The sequence below is a fragment of the Colletotrichum graminicola genome, assembly GCF_000149035.1.
Source record: "Colletotrichum graminicola M1.001 genomic scaffold supercont1.1, whole genome shotgun sequence".
Classification (NCBI taxonomy): Eukaryota; Fungi; Ascomycota; class Sordariomycetes; order Glomerellales; family Glomerellaceae; genus Colletotrichum; species Colletotrichum graminicola.
In genome coordinates this window covers 1,388,634-1,404,524 of record NW_007361005.1, presented here as the reverse complement: position 1 = coordinate 1,404,524, position 15,891 = coordinate 1,388,634, and the positions used below count along the sequence as shown (strand labels likewise).

General features: G+C 49.6%; 4 protein-coding genes across 4 annotated transcripts; 3 read left to right on the top strand and 1 right to left on the bottom strand.

Moving 5' to 3' along the window:
• Positions 1-507: 507 nt before the first annotated feature.
• Positions 508-2,163, top strand: GLRG_00371 (transferase; the record flags this gene model as incomplete). Its single annotated transcript, XM_008091056.1, has 1 exon — positions 508-2,163. One exon carries the CDS (start codon positions 508-510, stop codon positions 2,161-2,163), a length of 1,656 nt encoding a protein of 551 aa, XP_008089247.1.
• A 1,569-nt stretch (positions 2,164-3,732) lies between these two features.
• On the bottom strand, positions 3,733-5,601 carry GLRG_00370 (uncharacterized protein; the record flags this gene model as incomplete). Its single annotated transcript, XM_008091055.1, has 4 exons — positions 3,733-4,365; positions 4,434-4,791; positions 4,872-5,545; positions 5,593-5,601. 4 exons carry the CDS (start codon positions 5,599-5,601, stop codon positions 3,733-3,735), a joined length of 1,674 nt encoding a protein of 557 aa, XP_008089246.1.
• A 3,379-nt stretch (positions 5,602-8,980) lies between these two features.
• Positions 8,981-9,652, top strand: GLRG_00369 (uncharacterized protein; the record flags this gene model as incomplete). The annotated part of the gene is made up of 1 exon (XM_008091054.1): positions 8,981-9,652. One exon carries the CDS (start codon positions 8,981-8,983, stop codon positions 9,650-9,652), a length of 672 nt encoding a protein of 223 aa, XP_008089245.1.
• Positions 9,653-11,464: 1,812 nt separating this feature from the next.
• On the top strand, positions 11,465-12,340 carry GLRG_00368 (uncharacterized protein; the record flags this gene model as incomplete). The annotated part of the gene is made up of 1 exon (XM_008091053.1): positions 11,465-12,340. One exon carries the CDS (start codon positions 11,465-11,467, stop codon positions 12,338-12,340), a length of 876 nt encoding a protein of 291 aa, XP_008089244.1.
• Positions 12,341-15,891: the final 3,551 nt, after the last annotated feature.

Below are 15,891 nucleotides of genomic sequence, written 5' to 3'. Positions count from 1 at the left end.
ATGCTTGGTATGTATGTAGCAGCTAATAGCGCCTGCCAATTAATACCTGCCCACTATTGCCAGAGCCCAGCCGCCAGCATCAGGCCAGTTGCCTGCCCAGTATCGCTAGCACTCTCCATCACCTCCGTACCATAACTTGCGAGCACTCCAACCAGTATCAAGAAGAGAAATGTAAAAGAGAGATCCAGAAACAAGTCTGAATCTCATTCCTTTCTATCTTACAGACATCCGAAGTAGGGCATCTTAGCCCAGGGCCCAAGCTACTACAATCCTACTTGTTTCAACCTCGTTGGTCCGACCGGATTGGCCGCATCATGAAAGTTCGGAGAAGTCAAGAGCCGGGCAGGTGTTCTATTGAACGATCCGCCTGCGACAGTTTTGCTGTGTCTCTGAAGGATATTAAGTAGCTGAGAGTAGTTCCTCATCATCTTCTGCATTTGACATCCACGACAGAAGGAAGAATACCGTATCACGTCTCATCAGCAGCACCTGCTTTCTGTGTCCAACATGCCGTCCACAACCAAACCGCCCGTGGAAATCCAAATAACGAAATCGGAGCGAGTATTTCCCCAAACGCCGTCGAGACATGAGCAAGTGATCCCCTTGTCGCTGCTGGATGCAACTCTTACCAACTTTGCTCACACAAACGCCGTATGGCTCTTTGAGCCCCTTGCTGGGAAGGATGTGCCAGACATGGTCGAGCACCTCCGCCAAACCCTCGGCACGGCGTTGAGCTCCTACCCTCAATGGGCCGGCCAGTTGAAGTCCATCGCTGTCTTGGACGACGCACTGGTTCCAGCTGAAGCCAAGGACTTCCCTGTTCACGCCCGTCGCTTCGGTCGCGTATACGCGCACTTCGGCACTGCCGCCGACGTCGGTGTGGAGTTCACCTCGGCAACCAGCTCTGCTACCACGAACTTGCTCTACCGAACCGAGCGCACCGAGGCGCAACCCCTATGGGACCGCAAAGATGACAGTTTCGACATGTTTGTGCCTCCTTCCGACATAGCGCATGCTCTCTTTCCCAACGAGCCCGATACAGAGACCGGATTGCGAAAGCCCGTCATGGCCATCCAATACACCGCGTTATCAGATGGTGGCTTCGTCCTGGCTGTCAAAACGGCGCATCCACTAGCAGACATCACAAGCCTTGTTCGCTTCGTCAAGGACTGGGCGAGTGTGAGCCGCACCGTAGTCGAGGGCTCGACGTCTCTGGTCTTGAACCCAGTCTTCGAGCCAGCGCGGTTGGACAATCTTGCCGCGGGAGACATCAGCGCCGAGGAGCCGGATTCGGCTATCATCAGACGTGCCCACAGTCTGCCGTTTCACCGGTATGATTGGTGGGCCACACCTGGGAAGCCCCCCGCGGCATTCCTCGATAAGGCCATACCAGTGTCTCTGGCAAGCGAGCCCATACCCTGGGATGAGTGGGATCTCAACGCGCCTATCTCTCATTACACTATTCATCTCAACAAAGAGCAGGTTGACTTCCTCTGGAAGCAGGCTACGAATGGTGCAGAGGCCCATGGCCCGAGAATTAGCAAGCATGATGCCGTCTTAGCTCATGTTTGGTCCTGCATCATGCGTGCACGCCAACTCGGGACGGGAAAGGATGACGGCCCGGTCTATTGCGACCTTGCGCTCGGCGTCCGATCCGCTTTCAAGCTGGGTGAGGACTTCATGGGTTCCCCAATCGTCATGATGAATGTGGAGCTGCCCTACTCCGAGGTCAGCTGTGTGGGATCAGGCAACGCCCCGGGAGCCACGGTTCACATCGCTCGGAAGATTCGCGATACAATATCCAGGGTGAACAAGGTTTCTAGCCTCGCGGATCATCTTCATAACATTGCGTACGAGAAGTCACCTCAACGGATATGGCAAGGATTTCTAGGACGGCGCCATATCGTGGTAACAACCTGGGCGCGCGCCGGCATGTACGATGTTGATTTTGGACTCGGCTCACGTATACGGTTTGCCGACAGCGTTGTGCCAAATCTGGACAGCAGCGTTGTTATCAAGGAAGCGCCCCCATCTTCTGGTGGATTATTGTCGGGAACTCAGCCGTCTTGGACTGATAGCGGCGTCGATATCTCGGTTCACATTAGCACTGACGCTATGGCACGGTTATTAAAGGATCCTTTGTTACTGCCGCGCCTTAATTAAGCATGTCTAGACATCTTTAGGGCGATATCCCTAGCCTGCAATGTTTAGAAACTAAATTGATTTGTGTCACTACTTTGCTTGCAAATAATAACCGACCCATAGTCCTTAGTAACTATCCTGAGATGGGTAAAGAAGATGCGTAGCAATGTCCGGCCATGCACAGCCGATAGAACCACAGAGTGGAGTTCAGACAGACACTTGAGACTGTGACTAGTCACTTTCTCTCTACCACAAGAAGGAACAATGATGCAGGCATTACACCTATTGACAGGTGCCATATGACGACATATTCAATGAGGTATTGAACAGCGAATGAGGCGCAGAGTCACCTATGGGTGGGATGGAGGAAACAGCTTGAACATCCACAAGTAAGATGGTCTGGGCCGAGACGGATAAAGCGGATCCCGCGAAATGGGGCCGCTCCGGAGGGCCGGGATAGGTATTGTTCGGGCCGGGTGGAGATCGATCTCACGGGGCTGCGCGGTAGTCATGAGGGTATCGCGACGTAAGGGATGTGTCTAACGAGCAATTCGTGCATGGGGCGCCAGGTCGAATAGTATCACTCAATCCATAGAACTGTGATTGGCAGCTGCTTGTCGAAAACGTCACTCGACTAGATTGACGCGTGGATTCAGGGTGTTCGGGCTCCCAAAGTCTCACTCAGTCACTCCCGCAGACGTTCAAGTTCGATTATCCCTTGCCACAAAACACACTTTAAGTGTAGAAGCGTTCAGCGTCGACCACAAGCCTCAACAGTTTAGTGCCCGACTTGCTAATGTCTAATGACAAGACAAAAAAAAACGAGTCCCACGCGACCGAGTAAGTGTCTGAAATCCAAAAAAAAAACATGGCGTAACAGACATACAACACCAAGTGTTCGCTAGTCGTCACCGACCCAACTACTAATCCGGCCCTCACTGGAATCATATAAATAGAGCAGAGGCAGCGTTATTCGTGATGGCTTCGCCAACCCAAAGTGGTGGGCACCGTTCCGATGAACGGACGGCACGGAACGCAGTCTAGCCGATCGAATCCGTTTCGGACGGTGGATATGCCTTATGCATCCACTTTGCTGCCTGGGCGCTTCTGGCTGAATCCAAAGTGAAAGGCTCAACTTCTATTAAAGTACATAATACGGCAGTAATATCCTTGTATTAACTAATGATTATGTTGCGATGAACCGCAGCGTCTGGTCATTTGAGGGTAAAGTAGTTGTCTTATTAAGAATCTACGTATGAACCGGAGAAGTGGTAGAAATACCCTTCTCACATGGTCTGTGCGGTTGGTACGCCACCTTCGTGGCGGTGTCTACTGGTACTAGCCACACGAAGCTATTCCAGCTTCACGACATTGCTATGTGTATCTATCTGCTGCTATTACTAACCAGGCCCTTTAAAGGGGTAAATATTAAGAATAAGATTTTCCATTTATTTAGTTAGGGAAATCTAGGACTGACTAGTGCATTTCTAGCTATTTTCCCTACTTTCGCTGAGGCGCGCACAGCCATATTGCCCACTTCGACACAAGCATTCATTTAAATTCAAAGACGGATGATTCTTGTGCCCGGCCTCATGTTTCGTCGATCTCTAATTGACGACCTATGATCGTCCAAATCTCCGCAGCCATAATGATGTGGTCGATATCCGTATTCGAGTCCCGTAAGAGATCCTTTGGCTGCACATACCAAAGGTCCTTCTGCATTGGCCTGCCAATCGAACGAAACAAATCCTCCATTCTGTTCTTCTTGTACAATGCTTGCACTTGCCTTCCATGGACCTTCGGGTCCTTAGTTGTCATCAAAGAAGCATATTGCAGGAACAGGGCGGCAGTCGCCGCGAGAATGGGCGTTGCCACCGAGCACCCCGACATATTGTGGCCTGCCGAGTCGCATGGGACGTTCTCGGCCAGAGTGCAGAACATTCGCGGCGCAGTGCTGGCCATCGGTCTAGGGTTATAAGCCGGAATCGGATCCCCGCTGGTCCCGGCGCCACGGACCGAGATTACACTCGCATGCATGGAGGCTGGGAACTTTTCTATCCCGTTGCCCTGGTTGCTGGCGGCCGCGAAGACAAGCAACTTGTGTTTCTTCACTCTGATGGCTTCCTCGATTGCGTCGGATATGCCCGTGACCTCTTGGTCAAAGCCGAACGAGAGGTTGATTATGTCGACATCTTGTTCTGGCTCGACCGACCATCTTATAGCCTGCAATGGAACGGTGAATTAGCCACAGGCTCGCGTGCCAAGATTGCTTGCCATTCAGGTGCTCCTACATCTTTGATTGCCTGTTTGGCGGCCTTGGTCTCCAAGTCTTTGCGAGTCCGTGCAATCCGACCGACAAAAATCTTGGCCTTGGGAAGTAATCTCAGGAGCAGCGAGACAATCAGAGAGCCGTGCCCTAACGATCGAGCTGTCGTATCTTCGTCTTTCCACGCCGTCTGATTATTCGTCTCGACAAAGTCGCGCCAGACAACCCGCCTCCAATCATGCCTGCGCTGTCGGAAATGAGGTGCGTCGGGGCTACAACCTGTATCGAATACGGCGATCTTGACTTGCTGGATTGTCCCTGGCTCCGCAAATATGGGTTGAACATGCATGAACTGTTCCTGGATCCATATTTCCTCTGGCGTCCTTCCAGTAAAAGTTATTAGATGACCAACACGGACGAGGACATAACTAAGAGGTGGAAAAGGCGTGGAAACCCGACTCACAACGATACAGCAGCCTGGATAGAAATTTGCGAAGCTTCGGCATCAGGCGACTCATCAGGCTCCGTGATGGCCCTTGTGGGCGGCTCGTTGCAGACGGCATATCGATACAGTCTTTCGAGCGGTATCACAATTTCTCGCTCGATGATGTGCTGCCGTGATTCTACACCGGACGAGCCCTGGAACAGTGAGGAGTCGAAACATTTACGAATGACGTTGACGTAGTCGGGATTCCAATCACGCCCATAGCGCGGCAGGTAGTTGAAGTAATCCATATTATCGCGGATTCTCTGTTCGGTCATGTCCGTCTGGCTACCGTCGCCATAGGTCGGGCCCTTGCGCAGCTCAACCATCAGAATCCCCAACGCCATGAGCTTGGGATAAACAGTACCGTATCCTGCGATGCGCGTCTCTTCGAGTGTCTCGCGGCCTTTTGAACTTGTCCGCCCACGCCACAGAGAAGGGTTGATATAAGGGTAACAATCGTCGCTGTCTATCTCGCTGGTGATCTCTATGTTGCTCTTGGTCCAAGGATGCGGCATCCACTCGGTGTCGTAGTACTGCCATATAGCAAGAGCAAAAATGTAGGCCAGCCGGATGTCTCTCCCGGCGGACGGGATCCATTTTTCCGCCTGCATGAGCTCTTCCAACGAATGGGAGTAAACCTGAACGGGGACCTGTCCGGGTTGTGAGGGGCCCAACGTTGACGATATGTCCCACATACGCGGCCCATTATCGCCCTCGTGAATAAAGAACTTAGAGTTTCTGCGTCGCTCATGGCGTAGAATATGGCACAAACGGCCATAGGCACGGGGAATGGGCAGTCCTAAGCAAGAGTCCGGTATCTCCTCAGAGCGCCTGGCGCGGTGTCAGCTGCGCCTTAGCGAGGTCAGTGAAAAGGGTTCGGTCGTATCGCGACTCACGAAGCTACGTAAAAAGTTGACTTATGGAGGAAAGTTGCCCTCTCATCATATGACTGAAGGGTGACTTCAGGCGACAAGGACAGCAGAGCATCGTATGACACTAGCCGCGAATCATGCTGCTGCGGGGCCTCGGCAGGGCAGCGAATATACAGCTGGCGCAAATGATCGTAGTCTGTCTCCTCTCCTCTACAAGAGCACGAAGTGTGGCTGTTTAAACTAGACCAGAGGCTTGTTTCAAAGTCGCGAGGATGCCACCTGGGTGCGAGCGTGGTTGGCCTGGGCCTATGCGATTCCCACAACGGCGCCTTTTCGGGTGCCTCTGCCGTGGTTGTTAAACGTTGAATGATGTTCTCAAGCTCGTTGGAGTCTACAGAAACAAGGTAAGCGTCCAGTCGCTTGGGATCGAACCCGGCGCTTGCGATTTGGAGCAACTGTTGAAACTGGCTGCCATCGTAGCCGGTATCCGTGGCCTGTGCAAAAGTGCGCGGTCAGCATGGCCCGACGGGAAAGTTTTGCACCGACAGAGTCCGTAGCACGGAGACTACGGCGAGGTCGTATGACTGGTCATGTCAATCAGGTCCAACATGTGCTGATGGAAATATAACAAGTGGGAAGGGGAACAACTGCGCTTACTGTATTAAGTGGCGCTACAAAGCCTTCCAACAGCTCCAGGAAATGCAAAATCTTGTCGTAGTCGACCTGTTCCTTAAGACTCAACGACAGGGTGACAAGTTTGGCGGCCAAGTTTCCTAGTCGGCGCCGTTGTAGGATGTCAATTCCGAAATTCTTTTTGGCTGCAGCAGAACAGCGACTCGCAAGCGATTTGCATACCGAGACTGCCAGTTGCATGTGACTTGCCGAGCGTAAGGAAGAGCGTCTCGTCGAGCTCATTCCGGACGGCTTCAGAGATTGGACGAAGAACGTAATCAGGCTCCCGTCCTTGATTCGATGGGAATACTTGCCTAACTAACTGCCTGATGGTTGCGGGTATTACCGCTGAAGAGTAATAATCATGAGGTATGTAGCCCGCTGCCTGGCTAACGGTCACTGCAGCATGCGCTGTTTCAAGGGAACGAGGACAACTTGTCGCTTTGCACGGATGTCAAGCAGAAGAGGGAGATGGAAGCACTGGATGATTCAGCCGGCTCTCGAGAAGAGCAAAGGGATCGGCCCTCGGCTGACATCCACGAGACAGGGGACATGGGCGCCCTTTTCCTCATACCGGTACCTGCTGCAGACAAGGCCGAACGATTGTAAAGGCTCTGTTCCGGAGAGGATTCCATCCGGAAAGGACTGTGATGCCTTATCTCTGTCAACCATCCAATGGGACCGCATGTTGAAGTTGCTTAGCCGCCGATATGTATGTAGAAAGCTGCAATCGAACCCCCGCGCTATGCTGTTGGAAAGGGGGGGCGCCGAGACATTATACATATGTAGTGATGCAACAAATGGCCACTCTCTCAGCTCAGCTCCTTTCCTTGCAAACCTAGCGCCTATCTACCCCTCCTTTACGGATACACTATTACCTACTCTATGTGGTGTGGTACTTTGTAAGGCGGTTCCGAGGCTTTCATCTAAGAAAGGATGCAGTAGGCATCCAGTACGGAGTAACAGTCAGCCTATATATAGAATGGCACTTTGTAAGAGGTCGGAGGCATCAGATGACAACTCACGCCGCATCGGAGCGAGCACTCACCCAGACCGACATGAGCCATAAGCAAGGCGCATCACCACCGCCACCCACCACCACACCACACGACACACCACTGCAGCCAGGAGGAATGTCAGAGCGCGCCATTGCAACAGGCCAAGCCACATACAGTTTGGATGGATGCCTCGCGCCTGATGCCGCCTGCTGCCGCCTGACGCATAGGTACGGTATCCTTCAATGCGGACCACTATGTACGGAGTAATATGTACTCCATCTCTTGAGCATCTTGCTCTCTCCTAGAGTCGAAAACAACACCACCCAACTATGCGCATCGCTCGCTCATTCTTGTGGCGCACATATCCATGGACCGGCCCATATTCACGGCTTCGTTTTCCTGCCATGAAAGCCTTCGTCGCTGCGTCGATCGGTATGCGCCATTTGACGACGACTGGGCCAGCCAGCGCCTGATCGACTTCAATATGTGGTCTGCTGCCTCCGGGGCCTTGGACGATGGTAGATACAGCCTGGACAACAAGCTCATCCTGACAAAAACGACATCCACGGTGGTTTCGGACCTTGTTGGCCTTGTCTCCGTATTTGTTGACGCTTGCAGCCCCTCGCCCAGTCTACTGGAGTCTGCTTCACGCAGCGTTGAGCAGGAAGCGCGGACCGGCCCAGGTATTTCAGCGACCCCAGTCATCTCAACCGGCGGAGCTGCAATCAGCCATGATCACCACAAAGCATCGTCATGGTTCAGAACGCAGGTCAAAAAGCCGAAACGTGAACTGTTGCCAGAAGAACGCGAGGCCAGGGATGCTGCAGAGGACACATTCTCTTCCGTCGTTCAAGTCACCGCTGTAGCGCATCGTTCCCTTGCGCAGTCGAGTCTATGGCTTGCAGATTTCACCTTTAAAGAAGACGACGACGACTTGCGGGATTATGGGCAAAAACCGCTTGAACAGATGAGATCGCCCCTAAAGGCCACAGCCATCCAAGCACGTCTGATGCGCGCCAACCTCATCAGGCGCCATCGATTCCTCTACGCTCGCGAATCTCGTTCTGGCAGGGCACAGGTATGCCCGGATGGCATACGTTGCGAAAGACCCAGTCTCGTGGAACCGAAATGGTCAAGACGATCCAAAGTTGTCTATCCTGACCCTCCTCAAATCTCCAACGACTGCGCAGCTTTTGAGTGCCCCTACTGTCATCAGATGCTGCCTGCTTTTTTCGCGGACCCAGGCCCTTGGAGAGAACACATGGCCGCCGATCTTTGTCCGTTTACTTGCATCGGTCCTAACTGCGCAAATGACACCTGGCTCTATTCCACAAAGGAAGACTGGAAAGCTCACATCTTGAGTGCTCATGCCACCATGCGTTGGGTTTGCCCGGACTGCCAAATCACATTCGATAAAGAGTATGACTTCTCTTCCCACCTGGCCACGGAACATGTTTCGAGTGTCAAAATACCAGAACGCTGCATGCCATGGATAGTGTCCTCTCACGCGCGGAATGAACCGAATTTTGATCTTTCGTGCCCTATGTGCGCGCTTCGTTCGACAGAGGGAAGCGACTTGGATCACATAGCGACCTGCTTACAGGATCTAGCCTGGTCAGCCTTCCCACCTTCGACTAGCAGTGGAAAGAGTCCCTGTGAAGCTTTGGGGCTTGTCCCACTATGCATACCTTATAGGAGAAGACCCAGAAGCATGAGTTCGACGGGCTCAATAGCCGGCGAAGCAAGCCCTTCCGTATATCGATCTCGCTACCCCCAGACTCTGAATATCCCACGCATTATCGAGCCCTCTGTGGCCCATCGTTCGGCTGGTTCCCACCGAAATAAACGGAGGACAAGAACACAAAGCCCGGGCTCGGCTATCCCTTCGCCCACGATGACGCAGCGATCAGTTTCCGATATGCACCCCCTGTCGGCTGGGTGTTCCTCCGAATCTCAAATGGGCTCAGCTTCACCGTCGTACGACGATGGAGCATCTTCCCGTCGAACTTCACGTCGACACGGAGGCAAACTCTTAGAGGATTGGGAGAATGACAAGCCGCCCTTTGATTTATATGACGAGCCGATCGGTTTCCGGACTCAAAATGCGAACAAAAGGATTTTAAACCGACTCACGGTTTTTATTCAAGTGTCACAATATTATAACTCCCCTACCCCACATCCAGGCCACCGCCATATCCAGGCCATTACATCCTAACTATTCTTTCGACCTTAACACTATATCATACTAGGCTCTAAAGATAACTATATACATACTAGGTAGTATAAGGTAGAAAGTTTATATGTACTGAGATTTAGCTTAGTAATCTTCCAATATTACTATATAATCTTATTCTTAGTCAAAGAGTACTACTTTATTTTTGATAATTTTAAAGGTTTATTCAAGGTTTAAAATAAAATAAAATCTTATTAAATACTTTTTTACTAAGAGTATATAGTGATTATAAGATCAAGTATACTAGGCTTCATCATGTAAGAACTATAAGTTCTAAAAGTATAAAAGCTATTAGAAGCGCATAGGGTATGATGGGACTTTTGCGGTGCGGTGACTATACAGAACACCTCAACCACTAAAGCAACACAAGATTCCTCGCCAATCGGTGTACATATCATGCCAATCGGTCTATGGTTGGCCTTAATCATAAGAGCCAAGTGTCCCGATCGGACACAGCAGTGCTCCGAATCAGGTCAGTAGATACTCCCGATCATCTTGTGTTACCGCGTTCGATAGTAGATCATAGGAAGGCTCTAGTTCAATCAGGCAACGGTAGGTCTAAGAACAAAGGTGAAATTATGTATGAACATCCCTAAATCTATCGTCTGTCGGCTTATATCTTCAGCTTACGATCGGATACTAAGTTGTTCTGATCGGTGCACGTGTCCTACCAAGTCCGGGCTGATCACCCCGCCCTACTCCAGTATATTTACTTTTCTTGGGCGGCCCAGATATATGGTGGGGGAGTTAGGCGTTAGTTACTGCCCTGTAACTAACGGCGTCGTCTTGCTACGTGACGTCAAATTAATAATTTGGGTTGTTGTCTCTTGCCGTTCCGGGTGATGGATTTGATTCCTGGGCATAAATTACAATTGGGAAATAGGGGGGAGTAGTCTCTCAAGCCGAAGAGACTAGTACTTCAAGATGGACGGTCAAAATTGGCTGATGACTTAGTAAAGAGGCCTGACATGGCCTTGACACACCACAGGCTATCTATCTCGTGCATGGAACTTACAAGTTCAATTGTAGACAAGGGTGGCGAGATGATCGAAGACACGAAGGCTTGGAGATGACCATGAAGGATCTGACGATGGAACGCAAAAGAGACGGTACTAAAGACGTACAACATATCCCAAGTCATCGACATGACTCAGGACTGCACCACATCATGATTACGCGGGCGCACTAATACGAAGGCCACACAGCGTCATGTAAAGGCTAGTAGTGATCAAGGGATACACTGCCTCACCATGTCGATAGAAGAAACCTGGCTCTGTGACACTTATCTCGGGTCTGCTTGTTACTGGCTTCTAGGTCTCCTAGAATCGCCTTTCGTGGTCGGGGGTGCTTCTCCCTTTCCTTTCCCAACATTGAATGCCCCAGAGAAACCAGAACTGCTGACGGCCGGGCCTAGAATTTCCCATCAGGCGGCTCTCTCGCACAATCCAGTCATCTGAGATGGTTCGCGGCCACAAGCAATCGGCCCGCTAATGCATATGCAGCAGGGCTTGTCCTTGGCTGACTGCGGACTGGTCCGCCGATCACAACCCGGGACTTGGACACAGCCTGCTTGAGGCGTCAGTCTACGTTGGGTACCTAGGTGTCTATGCCCATGGGCCGAACTTTTCCACCAAAGTACTTATTGCATCGTTAAGCTCCGGGCTGTTTCCCCCTGTTCGGCTGCGAGGCTTCCCTCTTCTTGTCTCATTCTCTGTTGCAATCTCTCGCACCGCATTCACCTACAGCCAAGAACCACCATTCAAGAAGGATCAATAACAAACCCTCCAGAAAAGCATGGCTCCCCAGCACGTCGCAAAGCCCACCTTCTTTCTTTCGGATCTCAGCACGACGCGCAATGGCCACATTGTGCTGGGCAATATCTTCAACGGCCCGTTCCAGGTAGAAGACAAAGTCGCCGGCCCGCTGTCCAAAGTCAAGCCGGGAGACATTCCCGCTAGCGCGACACAATCCGTGACAGAGACAGGTCTCTACCTCCGCGAGACGCACGCCTCGTCCTGGGGCGCCAATCTCCTGGCCAAGTTCCTTTCCGTGCTGCACCTCTCCGTCGGCACCGACCACGGGCGAGATCTAGAGGTCGTCTATGAAGTTGACCATCTCGAGACCGTCACGCTCTCGGGCGTAGGATCGTACATTCGCCAGCGCATTGCGCGCCCGAGCGAGGCGGCCCTGCAGAAGGAACTCATGGGCTTCGGTCCCTCAGTGTACATGATCACGGGCATAAAATACGCCACGGGCCTGAAGGTCTGGACCGTCGCCGGGAACTCGACGGAGGGCGGCGCCGGGCTCGGCGGGGCCCTCTCGCCCGACGCATCCGCATCCGCGTCCGGTGGCGTGCACGGGTCGAGCGCCGCGTCGCGGATGCTGCAGCGGAGCGTCCCGGGCGAGATCGTGCTCGCGTACCAGCTGACCAAGATCACGCCGAAAAACATCAAAACGGTCGGTGCGACATTTCTGTCAGATGGCGGCGGTAACACGCCGACAATCCACGTGGAAGTCGAGGGCGGATTGGGGCTTCGGGGGATATGTGAGGCGGCGGTCGAAGTGGGTCTAGAGCCTGACTCGGACTTTGGTGTCAATTCCGTCAGGGCGGAGAATGGGAAACACGCACACGATTACTCGCGTGTCGTTCTTTTGGAGGAAGATGATTGAAGCTGCTGCCTGCCCCCTGAGGAGCTATCCATGCAAGTCAGGCTGTGCGTCTAATGCGGTTGGCCTTGGTTCTGTCTTGTATGATTACGATATCGTCCGTATCATGGTGATGGAAGTTTGTTAAAGTTCTTGGCTAGCTATTCCGAGCTGACGGTCTTGCGGCTGCTCCAGTGTCATCGTCCATCACATTTCAATTGCTGAGGAATGCACTGTGCACTGTTTTGAGCTGACAAAAACCACCGTTTGACCGCATTTATCGTCACAGGCATCCCCGAGGCAGCAGACCGTTAGGGCTAGTAATGACAATGTCGGCTGACGTCAATGGCGGTTGATGGTAATGGCAGCCGATGGCAATGTCGGTCGATAATAATGTCGGTTGATAATAACAGCTCTCTTCCGTACCTTCGAGATGAAAGCCCACAACTTCCAGCGGCCCATCACCGTCGACGAGACCGACGTCATTATGTAGATCACCACATCAGGGCGCCTAACGTCAGCAACGTGTCTCCCGCGATTTATACACGCATCAGTCACTGACTGGAGTTCCTGGGCCCACTCGTTGTTGACGACAAATACGTTTCTGCTATCACGCCAGCTAAACCAACGCCAAGACTGGATTTTGACGACTGCCATTCCCCATTCCAGCCTCAACGCCTCAATGACGACGACAAATCTCCAAGTTGGAAATACCATTAGCCCCTTACTCCCGTCTCGTCGGGCCAGATGGGCCCCCATCCAACCGGCACCAAGAGGCCGTCTCTGCTCTTGTTGAACATCTCTCCGGCCCCGGATCCACCCTTTCAATTCCAGAATCATCACTGCAAAGCGCCGCCAATTCATCACAGGTCTCGCTCATGAATTAGCTTTGGGAGAGGGTCGAACAAGGTATGATTACGCCTTTAGCTGAGACTCTGGAGAGAACATGTATGTAAGGGATGCTCTTGGAGACTCAGGGCGGACTCGCTGGGTCCATGGACCTTGCTAGACCACGTTGCTGCCGGTCTGAACGCTGCTTCTCCTTCTGAAGCTCTCTTTCCAAGGATCCGATTCTCTTTAAGCAGTCTTTTAGGAATTGTTCCTTCTCGGCATCCCGTCATAGGAGGTCCTGGACGAGATTCGAAAGCTTGTTGATCTCATCCTTAAGCTCAGTATTGTCCTGTTAGCTGACTTGCTCAACCACTCTGACCTTTGCGGTCGGTTTCCGGACACGTCCAGACCGTCGAGATGTACTGGCGTTCCCATGAACCGTGGTGGATGGCCATACGTTTAAGGAAACGGCCATGATAGTCGGATTCAGCTCGCGTGGGCTGATGATGGGAAATAGTAGTGCGGTGGGCCGGAGCCCTCTATGGTCTTAACAGCTACTAACAGTGGTTGTTGTTGTTGTTGTTGTTGTTGTATTTAACGCCTGGTACGTTCCTGAAAAGGACAAAGGGCGCCTAGGGTAGCTATCTCTAGTACAATACACTGCAATACAATGTCCATGCCTAACCTTCTACCGTCCAGCCGGCTTGTCGTAGTGCTTTTACCTATTATTAACCATGTCTAGGAGTTTTAACCTAAATACTGTTATTACTGTTAAGTTCCTAAGGGTACTTTAGTAGCTAGGTGCTATATTATGTCTTCCTTCTCCTAACACTTAGTTAGATAGGGGGGGACCTATATGCTTAGTTATATAGTGCTATTTGTATATCCTTATCTACTAGTAAGGTGTAGTATTCCCTATATGTCTATCTAAGTCCTTACTTAGAGTAATATATAAGAGAGAGTAAAGAACATAAAAAGGTAGAGAGAGAGAGAGAGAGGGGGGGGGGGGGGAGGGGGGTATACTAGCTACCTTACTAAGAGGGGACTAATATATTAGGGGGGGAGAGAGAAGTTTGTTTAAGGTGTTAGTAGAGAAGCACTAAACACTACTATCTAGCTAGCTTAGTAGCCTAAGGGGGTATCTTTAAAGTGTATAAGAGTAATCTATATGCCTATAATAGAGCTATACTTCTTTATTATAGTTTAATATATAATCTATAAGATATACTAGTGTTAGTATACTATTACTATACGCATAATCCTATATTAAGAAGGACACTAAGGCCCCTGCCTATATAGTAAGTTATAATAGTCTAGGTTACCTTATTTTATACGTATAGGTAGGTAAAGCTATAGGCCTTCTTAGCTATAGTAAGTTATAAGGTTAATAAGGTAAGTATATATTTACTTAGTAAAAGTAAATCTATATAAAGAAGTAAGTATTAGAGATATTCTTAATAAACCTTTTATACCTATAGGAGAGAGTATTAATTATATAGCTTCTAGTGTTAAACTATAGGGTTAGTATTAAGTGTCTAATCTTCTTATAAAAAAGAAAATAGGCTAGTAACTTTAGCTGCCTATAGGAGCACTTAAGTAAGGCGTTATAGTAGTTAAACCTCTAATAATACTATATAAAGTCTTTATATCCTAACCTAGCTACTAGTAGCTAGTATATTTCTATTCTATTAAGGTTAATAAGTTTATATATTAGTTTAGTCTTAGCGTTTAAGTCCTAGTAGTAATAGCTATTTAGTTTATTCTTATATTACTATTAGTTAAACTAGGCCTTAATTTACGCCTTAACTTTTTACTTTACTAAGGCGTATATAGGTAGCTAGGTGTAGAGGTCTACTAGGGATATTTTTACTCCCCTCTTTATAAGGTTATTAGTAAGGTTATTACTAAGGATACCTAGGTGTCCTAGCACCTAGTAAGCTCTAATAGTTTTACTATAATTAGTAGCTATATCTATAAAATCTAGAAAAGCCTCTTATAATAAGGTTAATAAGGTGCTATTAAGTCTATAAATTACTACTAAGTTATTAAAGTATACTATAATATCCCTTACACTAAGTAATCTTATATATTATAAGGCTACCTTAAGGCTAGCCTAAGCCTCTTTAGCCTCTATATTATAGACCTTTACGTTAGGAAGTCTTCTTTATCCTTAATAAATAAGTGTCTCTCCCTAGAAAATAGTATAACTATAGCCTATCTCCTTAGGTTTAAGCTATAAACTATTAGTATATACTATAATATAGTTACTAGGCAGCTAGGCAGACTAGACCTTATAGTCTATAGTAGCTTACTTCTTATTTACTACGTCTATAGTCTAGTACTTTAAGATCTATAGGTAGGTTTAAAATTATAGTCTAGGACGTAAGAAGGATAGTATAGCCCTAGCTACTTCTACTAGCGTAGTAGGCTGTATAGGGCTGCCTTTCTAATTCTACGTCCTAGCCTCTTAAACCTTATAAACTAAAGGGTAAGTCTTATCTAGCTATCCTAGCCTAAGGCTGTATTAAAGTCTAGTAGCTTCTAGAAGCTATATTACTAGTAGTATACTAGACTCTCTTAGTAAGATAAGGACTAGTGTAGTGCGCTATACTAGTAAGTAGCTCCTAATTACCTTATTAAATACCTTCTAAATCCTATTAATCTAGAAAAAAAGTCTATAATTAACTCTTAGGTGCTAGCTGTTCCTTAGCTTTAAGCTTAGCTTATTATTACCTAGGTACTAT